Below are 18439 nucleotides of genomic sequence, written 5' to 3' on the forward strand. Positions count from 1 at the left end.
TTCAAAGGTTGAGTCATTCCATCCAGCTCTACAGCTAATGGCCAAATATACACACAGACGCACACGCTGAAGACCACAAATGACTCCGATGCCATTGTACTGAGGTTATTATAGCATGCAGAGGAGCCTTGCGGAATCAGAGAACAAAACTGGAAAAAAGAGATCTCTATCGTTTTTCTATAAACCCACTCTTACATATTTGTGGCTGCAGTTCTTCAGATTCAAAGAGCCCTCCCCACAAACAGCACACGGGGTTCACGCAGTCATGAGCTGGGATTAAACCCCTCAAACCCAAATGCATTATTACGGGACAAATAAGGAAATTGAGGCCCTCTCCCAACCCTGTAAAGAGACAGAACAACATCAAAACTCTGGGAAGAGGCAGGCCAGATGCTTCTGCACTCTTTCAAACACTGCGTTCAGTTTTGGTCCCTGCTATACAAAAAGGACGCGCCCAGGCTGCACAGGATCCAGAGAAGGGCCACGAATTAGAGGGCTGGAAAACCTCCCGTACGAAGTAAGGCTGAGAAAAATGGGTTTGTTCAGCCTTGAGAGGAGAAGCCTTAGGAGAGACATTTCACCACATACCAGTACCTACAGAGTGTCTGCCAAGAGGATGAAGACTCCCTTTTCACAAGGTGTCATGTGGGAAAAACAAGTGATAATGGGTACAAGTTCCTCCTGGGGAGATTCTGATTGGATTCCAGAAGAACATGTTTTCCTATCAGAGCAGTGAAACACAGGAATAATCTCCCCAGGGAAGTGGTGGAGTCCTCTACACGGGACACTTTTAAGGCTCAACTTCACAGGGTGCTGGGCCATCTTATTTAAACAATCGATCACCTAAAAAGGTTGGACCAGATGATCCCTAAGGTCCCTTCCAACCTGGCGTTCTGTGATTCTGTGATTCACTGAACGCGTACCAGCTAGAGGGAGCCAAGCAGCCAGGGAACGGGAATGCAGGGGAAGTAATGACACTGAAGAAAGAGCAACAGGCAACAGAGGCTGACACAAACCACTACAAAAGCAGGGCAAACGCAGAAGTAAAGAAAGCAGAGGACAGAAGTACAGAGAAAGTGAGAATTTGGGGAGTGGACAGTCTGAGAAGGAAGGAGAAAGAAATGAAAGAAACTTGTTTGACATTTAAGTTGATGAAATTTATTGGGTGTCCTTTCATTTTAATGCTTTTCACAGGGAACTTCTCCTGTGGACGATGGGGTTTGGTAAAAAGGTTAATGAAGTTACTCAATCAGATCAATGCTCCAGATGAAGTGAAGGGTGAAGAAAGCAGGGGCAACGCCATGAAAGTTTCCAAAACCAGGCACAGAACTATGCCGGAAAATGTGGAACGTTGTGCCTGGCAAGGAAACATGCAAAGCATAAAGATGTCATTATTTTCAACAGGATCCAATTCCCTGATTTATTTGGAGAATTATTTCCCACCAACTGACAGTCAAGAGAAAAGTCACCAAGCCCTGATCCTGCGTCTCAGCAGAGAAGCAATAGCTGTGCTCAATGTGCCCACACTCACCTGAGCATAGCAGCTCAGACACAACGACCAAAGTCCTGACAATCAGATTGGATATCAGGAAAAATGTCTTTACTGACAGAGTGGTGAAGCCCTGGCAGAGGCTGCCCAGGGCAGGAGTGGAGACTCCACCCCTGGAGGGGTTCAAAAAGTATGTAGAGGTGGCACTTCGGGACATGGTTTAGTGGGCACAGTGGAGTTAGGCTGATGTTTGAACCAGATGAGCTTAGAGGGATTTTTCCAACTTTAAATCATAGAATTGTTATTTCCTGCCCTGCCGTGGGGAGAGAAAAAAAAAAAAATCTTAATATCTGAGAGGATCAAAAGAAATTCCTTCAGTGTCACACAAAAGCCCACTTAACCACAGCAAGAAAGAAACCTGCCCCATTCCACCATCTAGTTTAAAGCTAGAATGCAGAATTCTGCAAAAATTTTGTTGCCAGGGCTTCTCAAGTTCATATGAGCCTTTGCCACCCAGGAAGCTGGGTACCAAAAAAGTCCCTGGGTGTTGGCAAGGTGGGATAATTCCCTCAGAGACTTGAAGGCATCTCCTCCTTCAGCACAATCTCTTTATTGTCACCAGAAAAATGATCCTTCACTTCAATGTTCCATCTGTGGATGTCCAGGCTTTCCAACAGAGTGAGAGAAACAGTCAGGATGAATGGGAATAAGAAAAGAAAACTGTCCCAAGGGAGTCAAGAAAGTAAAATGACACTTTCCCTACCTATTTTGATTTCGTCCCGCCATACAATTGAAGCCCTGTTTCAACATGGCTTTAATTTCATAGCCCCTGGTTTAGATCCTACTCTAACACTGTGCTTTGTAACAGAGCAGCTCCATTAGTAAACTACATTTATGCTAATGTACTTGCTTGCAGTGATAATTATCACAGCCCTCAGCCCCGGTCCTTGCCAGTGTGAGCACGTCAGGAGGGGTTGGTATAGCATTATAATTATACAATTAGCCTTGTCATGGCAAGGAGCTCTGGGAATAGAGACATCTTGAAGCTCAAAATGCGGACAGCTGATAGATGACTGTCATTAAGCTCCTTTGTTCACTTCCTGATGGAACAGTCACCGAGCTGTAGGGTAGGCTGCTTTAATGCAAGAGAAAGGCCTTGAACCACAGGCGCTCTCCTCCACCTCTTCCCAACCTGTCCAGTCAGCCCTGATGCCTCCCACTTCAGACAGCTCCTCTCGTATCCTATCTGCAGCACAAGAAACTTCTAACAAGTCAATCCCAATCCATCAAGTCTTGATGGAGGAGGAAGGCTCCTCGCCTGGCAGTGCAGCTGAGGGGACCCTGCTTACCTCCCTCCCTCCATCCACGAAGACTGCGAGCTGCAACCCATTTCAGAACGTGAAGTGAGCGCTGTATCAGCTTCTGGGTCAGCTTCTCAGTTGCATAAATCAACACAGACCCTTTGAATTTCACACAGCCCGTGAATTTACATCCAGTTGCGCAGCACTGCTCCGGGCAGTAATAAAATACGCCCTTCTAAAAAGCCTGGCATGGAGAGCGGCTTCAGGAGGCTGGAGCGGGCAGGCTCTCCTTTCTGCCAAGAGAGCTGCCGAAGGGCAGGCGCTGAGCCCTGTAATGCGAACCAGCTAAAAGGGAGAGATAACAGGGCAGCAGAAAGGAGGCTTTGCAAGTGCCTTTGGCTTGACTGCTCCTGGAAAGTCTCCGCTGCAGGTCCACACTGCTGGCAGACACCCTCAGTGAGAGCAACGACAGCAAGTGTGCTGGAATAACACACGCCAGCCTTGAAGAGGCACAGCTGCTTCGTTCCAGTTCAGTCCCCAAGTTCCCTTATTTTTTTCTTTCCTAGAATGTTTTCAGACTTTTTTTCCCACACACCTAGATAACTGATGCTGTGCAGGGCTCAAGTTAAGGCAATTTGAGAGTTCCGTTGTATTGAAAGGGTATAAAACATAATCTCCTGAAGGACATGATTTTCCTTCCATGGCATTCCACCTTATCAACCTACTTCTGCTTTACTTTGTAAGCATTCTGAGGGGTTGTAAACGAATTATTATAGCACAGAATGCAAAAAAAAACCCCAGGTCTGGCAGTCCCTGGGGGATGTGGGGCAGAAGTGAAAGGGGCAGTGGCTAAGGCCCAGGAGAACTGAGCTCTTCTCTACAGGCTGGGTGATGGCAGGCAAACTGCTTCAGTTTAGGAAGGTTCCTTCCTTCCCACTCTTCCTGTCTTTTCTTCCAGGCAGGAAATGCTCCTCTGCATTCAAACACCACTCAACAACATTGGTGCAGACGCAAAGAAAATCAACAGCAGCAGAACAAAAGCATAAACGTACCAGAAAAACCAGTAAAGCAGCAGAGAGGACTGCCTGCATCAAAGGTCTATGTTGAATTTAGCCAGTGGTGTATGTGAAGTTAGAGAAGCAAAAAGGCATTTCTACACACCCTTGAGAGACACGGAGCATAGCACTGATAAATCCAGGAGGACTCAGGCTAATTTGTCCATTCAAGTAACAATGAGAGGACACGGCATCAGATACAGGTGCCTTAGAGTTAACCTCACTGACTGCCAGGAGTAACAGCTCTTCTTGACTAGAAACCTCAAGATGTTTCTCCTCTTCCTGAATGCATTTCCACAAGAATATCCTTACCCACACACTTCCAAGTTTCCAGGGAGCATGTTACGTCAAACACATTGAAACATCAATGCACACAGTACATTGTTTTGGAAGGTAGTTTAAATCTTCCTGATTTACACGTACCTGTCATGCACCGGCTGACAAGGACATAATTCACCTGCTGAGAATTCACTTGTAGGCTCGTGCTAACCTTGCAAAATTGGATTCTTGATGCATATCTCAAGTAACCAATACTACGGACATTCGTGTATCACATAATCATGCGATTATTTGGGTCAGAAGGGACCTCAAAGCCCATCCAGTTCCAACCCCCGCCATGGGTAGGGACACCTCCCACTGGATCAGGGGCTCCAAGCCCCATCCAACCTGGCCTTGAACCCCTCCAGGGATGGGGCAGCCACCACTGCTCTGGGCAACCTGGGCCAGGGCCTCCCCACCCTCACAGCAAAACATTTCTGCCTAAGATGTCATCTCAATCTCCCTTCTTTCAGCTTGAAACCTTTTCCCCTCATCCTCTTCCTGCCCTCCCTGATCCAGAGCCCCTCCCCAGCTTTCCTGGAGCCCCTTTCAGCACTGGAAGCTGCTCTAAGGTCTCCCCTGAGCCTTCTCTTCTCCAGGCTGAAGCATTATTTCATCCTCCCACACTTGAAGGCCACCAGGCCTGTCAGTCCTGCTTCCACTCTGGGAAGTATCTTGATACATGAGCATAGTTTACTGCTTTACTGGACATCAAACTTCACATAAAATCACAGTGCTGAACTCGGAGCGAAAAGGTTAAACATTCAGTCCCTAAGTGAGACAGCATGCACAGAAATGAGACACAAGGAGATGCCTTGTGTATCTGCAAAGCAGAAGGGTAGAACCCCCTCAGACGCAGCTGCTGTCTAACAACCGTGTTTTATGCAGAACGCTCGGGGGCTACTCTATTTTTATAACTTTCATCCATAAAATAAGAAGCTAAAGCTTCTGGAAAAAGAACACAATTAGCCTACAATGATTTAACAGTCAGAATAAATTCAACACAATCTGTATAAGCAAAAAGAAAAAGCATCCAAGCTTTTTTTTTTTTTTTTTTCCCCCAATTGGCAGTAGATAACACTTAATAACTGCCCCATCGTCAACCTTGGGCAATGAGCTCCAGAGCCATATGCAGGCTGGCAAGCAGGCAGAGCAGCCTAACTAGTTTTTGCATCTAGTTGTACAGAAGTAGAGACATATGGAAATGAACAGCCTGGCAGAACAAGTGAACTCTGAAAGCAATGACTTCGATAAATAAATGCCTGCACATTGGCAGATGGAGAAAAGCGCAGCAGGGAGGAACTGTATTGCAGCAGCAACTTGGTTTTAAACAATTCGTAAAAGTCAGCCTGAGCATTGGAATCGAGGCATTTCCAATTCCTAAGGTCGTCTTCTTGCTGGGAAAAATTCTCACCATAAGAAGAAGGAAGGGGAGGGTAGAAAGATGTATCTAACAAAAGATTCCAGAAGCTGCTTCATGGAGCAGAGAATCATAGAATAGCTTGGGTTGGAAGGTACCTCAAAGCCCTTCCAGTCCCACCCCTTCCATGGGCAGGGACACCTCCCACTGGATCAGAGGCTCCAAGCCCTATCTAACCTGGCCTTGAACCCCTCCAGGAATGGGGCAGCCACCACTGCTCTGGGCAACCTGGGCCAAGGCCTCCCCACCCTCACAGGAGAACATTTCTTCCTAAGATCTCATCTAAGCCTTCCCTCTTAGAGCGTGAACTTGCTGCTGCCCCCTTTATGGGTAGCCAAAGGGATGAGCATCATGCTGCAACATGAGGCCAAGACAAAACCAACCTCAAGATTACTATGATGCAGAAAATAGTGAATTTAATTAAACTTCAATAAACTAATGGAGCTTCTCTACACCTGCCCTCAATAACAGGGAACCTTTTGCTATAAAGAAACCCCCTTTCTCCTCCAGGCACTCCATCAGTTAATCGTGCATATGATCTCACTTCTTTGTACCACTTGGTTACGCACTATCTCAGCACTCAAATATCTATAAGACCTCATCTTCTCCTCACACATCATACAATGATCAAGAAAACCAGCAGGCAGCCATTTTCAAACAACTCTACCTTAAATCCAGTCTGGAAACCATTTACAATGAAATCAGTCCTGAACTCATTTCGCTTTAGCAAAAAGCATCATGGGGAAACTATGACCTGCCCTCCACAGACTCTCCCACGGATCTGTCAACTCCGCAAGACTCCACGATGGATCAGGCTCTTCCCTTTACAAAATCATCTGCCCATATCAAGTCCACAGCAAAGCAGGCACAGCCAGCAGCCCAAGGACTCAGTGGCTACGTTCATGCACCAAGTGAAAATCAAGGTGATTATCCTTTCACATTTGCCACCATGTAATTGTTTTGCAATAAATAACAGCCACTATGAATCAAGAGAGATGAGAACAGATGGGAAGGAGGTTGTGTTGAGAGAAAGGACTCAAACAGGAATATATATTTTCTCCCTCACCTTCCCTGGCCTGATAACAGCCCTAATTAAGCCTTGCAAATCTCCTGTCACAGGCAATCCTCATCAGCAGGTTCCAATACGCCGGGCAGCTCTGCCTTCTTTACCATCCCAGCCCAGTCAGAGATACTAACACACCTACCAAATCCTGCAACATCAGAACATGGGTTTGGGATTCCCCCAGTCCTTCTCTGCTCAATCCCTCCACCCAGCACTATGGCCACTTCACCTACTGTCACCTTCAGGCAGGTGTGACAGCAGATCTGATCCTGGAACGAAGACGGTCCTTCTTAACAAAGAACCTCCAACTCCTTGAGCAAAACTCAGGGCTAGCTGAATCACCTTTCTCAACTTTAGTAAGACAATACTTTCAGTTTTTCAAAGTGAATGTTTACTTGATGGCTGCTCAGCCCAGTGAAACAGTTGCTGAATCCTCGGGTTTGTCTCCGGCAGTAGAAGTTTAACATTACAACTTGAATCAAAATATTGTAGTAGATGTTGTAGCAAATTTACTTCAGGGTTTAGAATTAATATAAGAGGGTTGTTTACGCACGTAACAAATATTTTCACCAAAATAATATAAAACTGTAAATAATTCCAGATAAAAAGCGGGTTCCAGGTTCTTGTTCACGGCAACATCCTTGTACACAGCTTTGGTTGCACAAAACACACTTTAACCTGGATAAAACCTACAGCCCTCGGCAATCCCAGGTCTTGTTACCAATAACGTGTTCTTTGCATAACACCTAAAAACATCCGTAAAACACTGTGCAAGGATTCCATCAGGGCTACATTTATGACCTCTACTCTGTCCCACCTCAGCTGAAGTACAGGCTGTATCCACGTGGCAACAGCCTCGCTCTCATACCTCAAACCCCGCAGGAAGGCAACATTACGCCACGGCGAGCGAAGCAGGATTCAGCCCTCGAGAGTCCCCATTCTGCAGAGATGAGCAATCTCACCCGCCAGCCTCAGCTGTTGTGATAGATCTTAAACACAGCAGAACCGCGGTGGCTCCCAAAGGAGTGACACGAACTGAATATTTATCTTCTCGGCAGCGTGGGGGCAGACATTTGATGGCATATCAGAATTTAACTGGCAATGTCAATTCAGGAAGGTTGATGACTACAACCAGCTTAAATCAGCGAATGGTAGAAGAGGCTGAAAAACCACCCTGTGCTTGGCCTCAGATGTCACACAGGGGCTTCTGCTGCCCCAAAAGACCCTCTATTAACATAAAGTTGGAAAGACAGCCAAGAAAACAACTTGGTTTACACATTAATGCGTACTCTGTAATACCATAAGCAACCAAATTAGTGCGTGTTTCAAGAACTACTCAACCTTCTTGAAAACAAAACTACACCTGATGAAAAAATACAAACAAAACCCCCAAACCTCAGAATTTTTTTATCGCATTGGCTTTTCTCCATACCTATGTTATCATTTCTAGAGAGAAACTGCCCGAGAAAGATGCAAAAAACGAAGTTACTCAGACGAGACTGACTCTAATTTAGTTCAAACCACAACAGCATGGCAAGCTTTTCAATTCATTATGAAAATGACCCAAAAAAAAATAACGTGCACTACGTACCTTTGCTATTTGGACACACCAGTTCAGCAGAAGCTGGGAGCCGATATTATCCTTATGTTCATGTACATAATCCAAGAGGCAGCCGTGAGGCATCAGCTGGGTGACGAGCTGAATGGTGGGGCTCAGGCAGACTCCCAGGAGTCTCACCAGGTGCGGGTGGTCCATGCTGGCCATGATCAGGGCTTCCTGCAACAACAAAAGTGACCCAGTGACTCCAAGGTGCTTCAAGGCTCCGTGCAGAGATTTCCCGTTACCCACAGTATTTAAAGGGGATCAGTAGCTCCTAAGTACCATCAATTCCTGTGTTGTCTACCCCGAGGCAGGCGTGCCTAAGCAAAATCCCATCTGATGTAATGTACGCTCGATGCAATGAGCCTTGAGCAACAGGTCAGACTATCCAAACAGATCCATTGAAAGCTCAGATCAGAAACACTGCACTGCCTGGTATCCCTCATCCCATTACAAGAACTAAGTGCAACACTTTACTTTGCTCAAAGATCTCATAGCTCTTGTTTTACCCAGTTTTGTTTCTTGAATATATTTTCTCAGTTTGTGATCAATTCATTAGGCAACAGTATTTTTATGCAAGCGAACTATGTCACTTATGAATAGTCGAGTGGTCAGTTCTGCCTTTTCTGGCAAGATGTTTGATTAAGCTGTGCTAAAATGCCTTCACTGGCTTAAACACGCAACATTTCTATGTCAAGTGAAGCTTTCCCAAAGTCCAGCCTGCAAAAGGTTAAGAATCAGGAGTTGCAGTGGGGGTTTTTCACACGTCTCAGATGCTCACAAGTCCTACTGGTCAGCAGATGTGTGAAGTCACTCAGATACAACCATGTTTCTGAGTGTTGTACAGCAATAGCCTAAACCCGCGGCCGCGATGGTGCAGCAGTGGCTGCAGTCCTGCCTGGGTCCTGCCATGTCCTACACAAAGCAGCAGCTTTCTAAATCTGAGCCTCCGCTCCCCAGTCTTCTAAAGTCCTCTACCAATAGACCTTGGGTCAGTTATTTCATTTTCTCCATGCTTCAGCTTCCCACACAACGAACAGGAGATAATATTCTTTCCTTTCTTCTATATTTATCTTTTCCACATCACACGTTGTCATAGTTTTCAGGCAGCTACCTAGGTTGTCCAAGGACCAGACGGACATAACCCTGGGTACACTACCGAGCCCTAAGGTTTGTACCACTGACAAACAGCACAGGTGCTCCTTATAAAACCCTCCGTACCTGCTCTTAGAGGTGATGCTGCCATCACAAGCAGCTGCCATTCAAAAAGGGAGGGAGAAAGCTTTTCTCTCATTCACCACGCTGTGTCCTCCAATTCAAGACCACTTCATCAAGGCAACGGAACAATGAAAAGTGAGATAGAACTGCAGCGTTCTAAAGCTATTTTGGTTCTCTTTCTTTCTCAAAAAAAACTCTATAAGACATCTTCCTGACAACTTAAAGAGTAACAGCTGTAATGGTGCCAAAGAAAGACAGAAAGAAAATAAGGATGAGGAAAAGTTGGCATCAGAGGAACTCAGAAACTCCCCCAAATCATAAAAGTTGGGGATTTTTTCCCCCTTCCCTATACTAAAGAAAAAAAAAAAAAAAAAGTCCTGGCAAGTGGGCTGAGTTTGTATTAAAGGAAATTGCTCATCACAGTACAGAGAATATTTGAAACCAAATTGCAGAGTATTTGCATAATAGTTCTCTCTTTTTCTTTCCCTCTCTTTTTTTGTTACGATGAAAAGCTGAACAAGACACTAATTGTAGGGTTGTTTTCCCGCCACTAAGAAAAGAGCAGATGGTCTCCATCGAGGGGGAGCATCTCCTTCCCTTTTCTTCATAAATGTGTGTGAAGACATAAAATAAATAAATAGGGACTATTTGATGGGATGACTGGAGGAGGAGCTCTGAGGAAGATTCCAATGTAACAAATTAGAAAAGGGAGCTTAATCATAGAATCTTTTGGTTGGAAAAGACCTGTGAGATTGAGTCCAGCCATACCTGTCCACTGCTGAACCAGATCCCTGAGCACCTCGTCCGCCTGGCTTTTAAATCCCTCCAGGGATGGGGACTCCACCACCTCCCTGGGCAGCCTCTGCCAGGGCCTGAGAACCCTTTCAGTGAAGAAATTTTCCCTAATATCCAGTCTAACCCTGCCCTGGTGCAACTTGAGGCCATTTCCTCTTGCCCTATCAGCTGTCGCTTGGGAGAAGAGCCCAGCGCCCACCTCACCACAACCTCCTTTCAGGAGCTGCAGAGAGCGATGAGGTCTCCCCTCAGCCTCTTCTCCAGGCTAAACAGCCCCAGGTCCCTCAGTTTCTCCACACAAGACTTGTTCTCCAGACCCCTCCCCAGCTCCGTTCCCTTCTCTGGACGCGCTCCAGCCCCTCAATGTCCCTCCTGAAGTGAGGGGCCCAAAACTGAACAAGGATTTGAGTTGTAGCATCACCAATGCCGAGTCCAGGGGCACGATCCTTTCCCGGCTCCTACTGGCCATGCTATTTCTGATACAGCCCAAGATACCATTGGCTTCTTGGACACGTCTGTCATTTTGTTCACATTTCAATCAATACAGTCCTCGCACACTCAGTTGGTGTCTATGAGGGTCTCCTTGAATCCCTTTTAGCCTCTCTGCTGCTGTCACTGAAGGCCACCAGGATAAATACCTGGCAATGGGTGCATTATCCAGTTTCAGAGCACAAAATAGCTCTATTTGTTCTTTTTACCCCATTCGTTTTTCCCCCGACAAGGGACAGCACTTGTTGCCTTCTTTCTCCCTCTCCAAGTAAAGGCTGGAGTTTCTCCAGGAACTCGGAGCAGGAGTACTTTTCTTTATAACAAGGACTGATTAGAACACAGACAATACATTATTTTTGCTCACCAAGGGACCAGATGGAAAGCTTAGAAGCATGTGCTTAGCTAGTCTCCAGCTTCTTGCCATTTACAAGCCTATCCAAGTCCAAAGAAAAGACACTTCTGTACAATAATAAGAGCAAGCAGGGCCATTTGTCTCCTTCTGATGTTATGGGAAAGCACATATTCTTCCAGTAGTTTTGGGCAATGGTTCCAGGAAAAAACAGAAATGTTGTTAATAAAATATTATAGACTGCTCTGTAATGAATTGAGACACAACAGAGTGCAGGGAAACCTTCATTAGAGGTCTAAGTCACTAACGGATACGAATTCAGCACAAATCCTGCCTTTACTTAGTTATTCTCAATAATTATTAGTAAAAAAATTATTAGTAAAAGCATTGTTAGTTTTATTGAACAGGAGAACTAAAATCAGGGTTCTGTCTATGCAGCATAAACACAAAGTGAAAAAGATGACAATTGTTCTGCTAGAGCCTAATTAGATAAACCAGAAAAACAACAACAGAAACATTATGAGTGACTTTAAAAAAATCTGTTCAGCAAATATGGAATACGAGTCCCTGTTTTAATATCATTTTGGACATGAAAGACGGTAAAGCTGCAACCTCCAGGGCACTTCAGCAGCCTGCAGCCCAGTTCCCAATTGAATTGGCTAACATACTTAGTTAGGTAAGACACCCCAAAGCACAGCCTTGGCTGTCGGACACCGGCCTGTTTCCCAACCAGTCTTGGCAATTTCCCGTACCTTTTGGTAGCCTTCTGTCTGCAAATCTTGTCTCTGTACCCAATCGGCACAATTACACAAATGATTTTTAAATCGTGCCTTTTCTAATGTAATGGAGAGGAAACAGAGACACAGATGAGCACAACCTCAGCGGTGAAGCGCGGGCCCAGGGCAGTGGTGGAGCCTCCATCCCTGGAGGGTTTCAAAAACGCATGTAGAGGTGGCACTTTGGGACATGGTTTATTCGGCATGGTGGTGTCGGGCTGACAGTTGTTCTGGATGAGCTTCGAGGGTTTTTTCTACTTCAGTGAGTCTATGATTCTATTCCTAGTCACACAGAAAGTCTAGAGCAGAAGTGGGAACCAAGCCACGGATCACCTTATCTTTTCTCTCCTGAAAAAAAATCCTTTGAAGGTTGAAATAAAAAAGGGGAGAAGGGGAGAGAAATGATTAAGATATGGTACTTTATCTTTCCCCCAGGAGTCAGAGTCTTTGTAACATCCTGTGCTCACACAGGCATTTGAAAAATGACAGGAGCGGTGATGGCTTTGAAAGGCTCCTGTTAATCCTCCTGGATCTCTGCTATGAGGACAGGCTGAGACAGTTGGGGGTGTTCGGTCTGGAGAAGAGAAGGCTCCAGGGAGACCTTGGAGCAGCTTCCAGTGCTGAAAGAGGCTCCAGAAAAGCTGGGGAGGGGCTTTTCACAAGGGCCTGCAGTGATAGGATGAGGGGGAATGGCTTTAAATTGAAAGGGGGAAGATTAGATTAGACATTAAGGAAGAAATTCTTCACGCTGAGGGCGGGGAGGCCCTGGCCCAGGTCGTCCAGCCCAGGCTGCCCCATCCCTGTAGGTGTTCAAGGCCAGGTTGGATGGGGATTGGAGCGATACCCAGTAGGAGGTGTCCCTGCCCATGGCAGAGTGATTGAATTTGGATGGGCTTTGAGGTCCCTTCCAACCCAAACCATTCTGTGAGACTCTATGACATCGGGTACAAGAGCAAAACAGCCAAATCAAATCGAGCCAAACCAAGTCTCTTCCCGGGATGTGCTTATTCTGCTGTGGCTGCTCAGATACTAATTATCAGAGCCGTATACGGACCGCTATAAGCCAGCCAGCTTAGACACAGGGAGAAGCTGTGGAGCTCAAACTGCTCTCACCTCCGAGATGTATTTTGCAGCCTATGGAGAGCTCTGATCAGCTCAGGCTTAGGTACTATACGGTCTCGAATTAGTTACAACCAAGGCTGTTCCTGTATATCCTGTTCATGACAGTACTTATAGAATTAATACATCCTAGGGGAAGGCCAGTAAAGAAAGACCTTGATGTAGAAGGCAGCTTGATCTGCAAGTATCTTGGCCCGGCCACTGTTGTGTCTCCTCAGTCTCATCACACAGAGAACAGCAGGTGACTTCAGTTGAGCCTTCCATGTTAGGCTCAGTATTATACTTCTCAGGCTATTTTGCACAAAGTAATCACACCCTGTTGATAATTTCTTCTGCACCTTTTGAATGGGGTTGAATTATTGCCACATGAAACTCAACTCCTATGATTTAAGCACACAGCCCTATACTTAACAATTACATTAAACAATGACAGAAGTGTTATTTTAATGCTTTACACTGCTCCATCCATCATGTGCCTTCAGCAACACAACAGCATGCTCAAGAAGAAGGGCAAGCTGGTAGGTCCCAGTGAGACACCACCAGATCCAGGACTGGTTTCTGTCAGCACAGCTATGGAAACAGGGCTCTGAGGAGGTGTGATCACTGCCTCGCAGGAGCCTTCAGACAACCTCCCCCATTAAACTGCCAAAACGTGCTGAAACGGGTAGAGCTTTTGAAGCCATGAGAGCTGGCCCTTGCTGTAGCGCCACAACGCATAGTTACATCCAGGCTAAAAGCACATCTCAATCCAGGTGACAACGGGGATTATTCGCTCGCTTCTCACAGCTCATTGAAGTCACCTTCAGTCCTTAGATGGTTTTGCAAGTCCCACCTAAAACTGTTTCCTGATCTACCCACACTCTGCAGTCCTGTTTGAAATGACTTTACTTTGCTCTGAAAAGTAACTCAAAATCCAGCTAAAGCAGGATTTGCATTTTGGCCTTCTGGAATGAGGAGGGAAAAACAACTCTCAAGACTGTGAGAAAAAAGGGTTTCCACAGTGCTCCGAGTAACACCTACAGCACACCTTGTAAGGTGGTATTTACCTTTGCCCTTTCCTACTTTAACACATTATTGCTAACAACTACAACCAAAGATAAGCATTAGCCAGCGTGCATGTCCATGAAGAGCATGCTTGGATATTGGGCATATTTCTCTCACCAGTTAGTTTGCAAACCAGTGGACTCAACAAGATGCACACGCCACCAGCAGCACAATAATTACATACTTAATGACCACATTCATTCTCCACCCAGAGTGGTCCAGGGCATAGCTCTCTTCCAGCACACACCCTCCGCGATTCAGTATGTGGTCAAACATCCACAGACAGACTGTTACAAGATGCTCGAGAGAGGATACAAGGAACTCTTGAGATCCCCGGGGTCCTGGAACAGGACAGAGCCATTGCTCTGTTGAGTCCAGCTGCTTACAGAGACTCTGACATATGTTAACAGGTTGTGTCATTAGAGTGCTCTACTGCGTGGTGGATCTCAGCACCTTCTAATGCAATGCTTGGTAACATCACTTCTCCTTGCTGAAGACCTCACCTAATAAGACAATTAGCATTAGAAGCAATATTTATTATCTCCTTATATCAGATTTAAATGTCTGGAAGAGGGGAAAAGACATTCCCTCTGAAAGCTTGTTCTTGAACATACGAGTTTCCTGAGTGCCAGTGGCATCACCACAGAGAGCTTCAGAAGCTCACTTATATACAGCCAATGTTCCATTCCAGTGCTCACACACAAGTGCTATTCCTCAGAGCCAGTGCAGGAGAAAGATGCTCCGTGTTCCAGAGAAGTACCACAGATCTGCTGCTCTAGTGTAGCACAGCCATGGTAACGGTTACTGTTCCAGTTGAGCCAGATAACATTTGCATCTGATAAACCGTATCCTGGGCTGCATCAAAAGCAGCGTAGCCAGCAGGACTGCTCCTCTCTCACGAGACCCCACCTGAAGTCCTGTGTCCAGTTCTGGAATCCCCAACAGAAGAAGGACAAGGAACTGTTGGAATAGGTCCAGAGGAGGCCACAAAGATGGTCGAAGGGCTGCAGCACCTCTGCTACGAGGACAGGCTGGGAGAGTTGGGGCTGTTCAGCCTGGAGAAGAGAAGGCTCCAAGGAGACCTTAGAGCAGCTTCCAGTGCTGAAGGGGCTGCAGGAAAGCTGGAGAGGGGCTCTTGATCAGGGAGGGCAGGGACAGGATAAGGGGGAACGGTTTTAAATTGGAAGAGGGAAGATTTAGATGAGACATTAGGAACAAATTCTTCATGCTGAGGATGGGGAGGCCCTGGCCCAGGGTGCCCAGAGCAGTAGTGGCTGCCCCATCCCTGGAGGGGTTCAAGGCCAGGTTGGATGGGGCTTGAAGCCCCTGATCCAGTGGGAGGTGTCCCTGCCCATGGCAGGAGGTGGGACTGGATGGGTTTGAGGTCCCTTCTGACCCAAACCATTCCAGAATTCTATGACAGAGAGATCAGTAAGCAGGGGAAAAGTCTAAAAAATCCTTGGTTACCAAACCCCCTGCTTCCAACTGTTCTCACCCTAAGATGCCCTCGAACACACTAAAATAAGCCAGGAAAGAACAATCCACCTGTTTTTCCTAATCATTATCGAGTAAATAAATGGACTTAAAAAGCTGACTCCATGCTGTGCTTGCATTTTTCTGCAAGCGCAAGCTGTGCTGTGCTAACAGGAGATATGCGACAGCAAATACACTGCTTTTTACATTAATTTTACAATGCTTCTAATGGTTCGGGCAAACACCTGCCTGGAACGCACATCTGACCTGCTCCAGGGCGGATCCAATTACAGCCCAACAGCTTTGCAAGGGCTTACAGATTTTTTTAATGTTATAGCTGACTTCGCCTTTGCAGCCTGTACGATCACTTAAGCTGAGAGACAGCACAATACAAACTCAACAATGCACATAGAATAGAATCAGAGAATCGTTTTGTTGGAAAAGACCTTGAGATCGGGTCCAACCGTACCTGTCCACTGCTAAATCAGATCCCTGAGCACCTCGTCTGCCCCTATTTTAAACTCCAGGGATGGGGACTCCATCACCTCCCTGGGCAGCCTCTGCCAGGGCCGGAGAAGCCATACTCACTTTTTTCGAATGACAATGACACCTATTGTTACATTTTCCCTGCAATTCCTATGCAAGAGGCTGTTTTCAATTGCTTTCCAGCATTGTGATACTTTCGGCCCTTGGGCTGTGTTTTTTCCCCAGTTGGACAGACACCGTCTGGAAAGTTTCTGCTGAAACGTCTCATCCATTTCCAAAAGTGAAATGAGAGATGCAGCTACAGGGACCAACAAAGGACATCAGAGTCCCTCTGCGGGACAATAGTGACCGGAGGGAGGCCACTAACAGCATCAACTGCCACAGCCGGTTCTCCAGGAACCGTTTCATAGCCATTAGGAGCAGACACATCTAACAGGGCACTTGCTGGCACAAGTCTTACGTGGCACTTGGCAACAGCTTCCACCACCAGTTTTACTGCTGTGTAACACAGTGAATATAACATGTGAATGCTGCAAGGGCAGAATCAGCCCCGAGATTACCCCTGCAGGACTGAGCTACGTGCTTGGACTTGACTCGTGTGAGTACAGTAGCACATCCTGCATCCTGTGACTGAACATGTTTCTGCCTCTCTACCCTCCCGAGAGATGGCGATAACCCCGAGCTGGGTAATAGTTCTCTCTGAAGCAGCAGGACTTGGGAGCAAATAAAGAAAGGTATTTAAAAAAACTATCCTTCTATCGCAATGCAGGAGAGAGGTGCCCCACTTTCCTCCAAACGCTTACTTGAAACTAGCAGAACTGAGGGGTCTGAAAGCTCTCCAAGAAGATGATGCTTACAAGGCTGCTGGGTCAAACACTCCGTGCCCACCTCAGAGGAGCAGCAGGTTGTAGTCACACAGGAAGCGATACCTTCATCCACTTATGGAAGCGGATCTGGCTCACTATGTATGTTGGGGGAAAGGGGGGAAAGGGGGGAAAGGGGGGAAAGGGGGGAAAGGGGGGAAAGGGGGGAAAGGGGGGAAAGGGGGGAAAGGGGGGAAAGGGGGGAAAGGGGGGAAAGGGGGGAGAAAGGGGGAGAGCGGGGAAATGTGGGGGGAAAGGGGAGAGAAGGGGTGAAAAGGGTGAAAAGGGGAGGAAAGGGGGGAAAGGGGGAAGGGGAGAAGGGAGGGAAAGGGGGGGAAAGGGGGGAAGGGGGGAAGGGGGAAGGGAGGGAAAGGGGGGAAAGGGGGGAAAGGGGGGAAAGGGGGGAAAGGGGGGAAAGAAAAGAAGCAGTACTGTGATCCCTGTTCTGCAAACTCTGAGGGCACAGGCAGCCGAGCTGACTCCAACAGGGCTCAGAGTTAAGCACAGGCTTAAACGTTTGGAAGAGTAGGAGATAAGTCCTGTAGAACCCTCACACCAAATGCTGCTTACTCCTCCCTGGATCATTCATGACTCTCAGTTCATCAGAGCCTGCGCGAGGCAGCTGAGGAGGAACCTCAGATGTGAAGGATCAGACCTCCAGTGCATAACAAGACTGGAAACATCCAGTCATGAAACAACTCCCACCAGCCTTTGTGAACCTTACCTGAAACTTTGATTCTGGGGATGAGAAAGCAAAATCTACTCCATTTAATGCACAAGTGGACAAGAGTCCCGGACCTCAGCAACCAGAAATATTTCCACTGAAAGTCGTCAGGAGAAGTCCCAGTGGGTTTCAGACTGGTCACCCCCTTGGCAGACGCAGCGTAAGAGGTTTAATGGTTCGCACACCTCCTTGTAAAAACATCACATCCTTCTGACAAATGTTTTACTTACAGTTTGTGACATGCATCATTATTTCAGAATGGTCTGTCAAAACGGATTTGTTTCTTACTATTTTGATGCAACCAGCTAAAAATATTCTAAGTTTTAAATGCTGAGCCTAAAAATGCACTCGTTTTGGCATTATTCGAACAAGAGGGTCAGTAGACCTTACCACAGACCAGCTTAGAAACATTTTCAGCCTTACAAACATTTTCAGCCTTAGCTATTAGGAGGAGGGAGTTATTGCTTTTATTTGTGATTTAAGACCAGTGACGGGAAGGCCTCAAGAATGAGTGACAGAGAAAAAAAAAATCACGTCTCATGTTATCACCGCTTTCTGAAGAGTCTCAGGGCATTGCTTTGAAATTTCCTGGTATCACTGGAAAGCTTGACTCCATAACGACACACTCAACACTCCTTCCCTCTTTCAGGATCAATTTAAAGTGACAGCATCAGATTGAAACCTAATTTCATCGAGTGTTCTATCAACACCAAGAGTTGTTTTAATCAAAGATACATTTTGCCCATAACTCAGGTATTTCATCTGTCACAACTGAGAATTCAAACCAGACTCATCTCCAGGTTTCCCTCATCTGCATTCAGCTGCGTACGATCATCACACTCAGGACTCAGGCACTG

At 46.4% G+C, this 18439-nt stretch overlaps 1 protein-coding gene across 3 annotated transcripts in view; it reads right to left on the reverse strand.

Annotated features, from left to right (window-relative positions):
- The window catches only part of ERBB4 (erb-b2 receptor tyrosine kinase 4), a 669634-nt gene that overhangs the window by 91942 nt on the left and 559253 nt on the right, over positions 1 to 18439 (reverse strand). For all 3 annotated transcript variants that reach the window (XM_054070102.1, XM_054070100.1, XM_054070101.1), the window contains exon 20: positions 8238 to 8423. In XM_054070102.1, the coding sequence (XP_053926077.1) occupies positions 8238 to 8423 (186 nt within the window). The remainder of the gene's footprint in view (positions 1 to 8237; positions 8424 to 18439) is intronic.

Source organism: Cuculus canorus, chromosome 6 (genome assembly GCF_017976375.1).
Source record: "Cuculus canorus isolate bCucCan1 chromosome 6, bCucCan1.pri, whole genome shotgun sequence".
Lineage (NCBI taxonomy): Eukaryota > Metazoa > Chordata > Aves > Cuculiformes > Cuculidae > Cuculus > Cuculus canorus.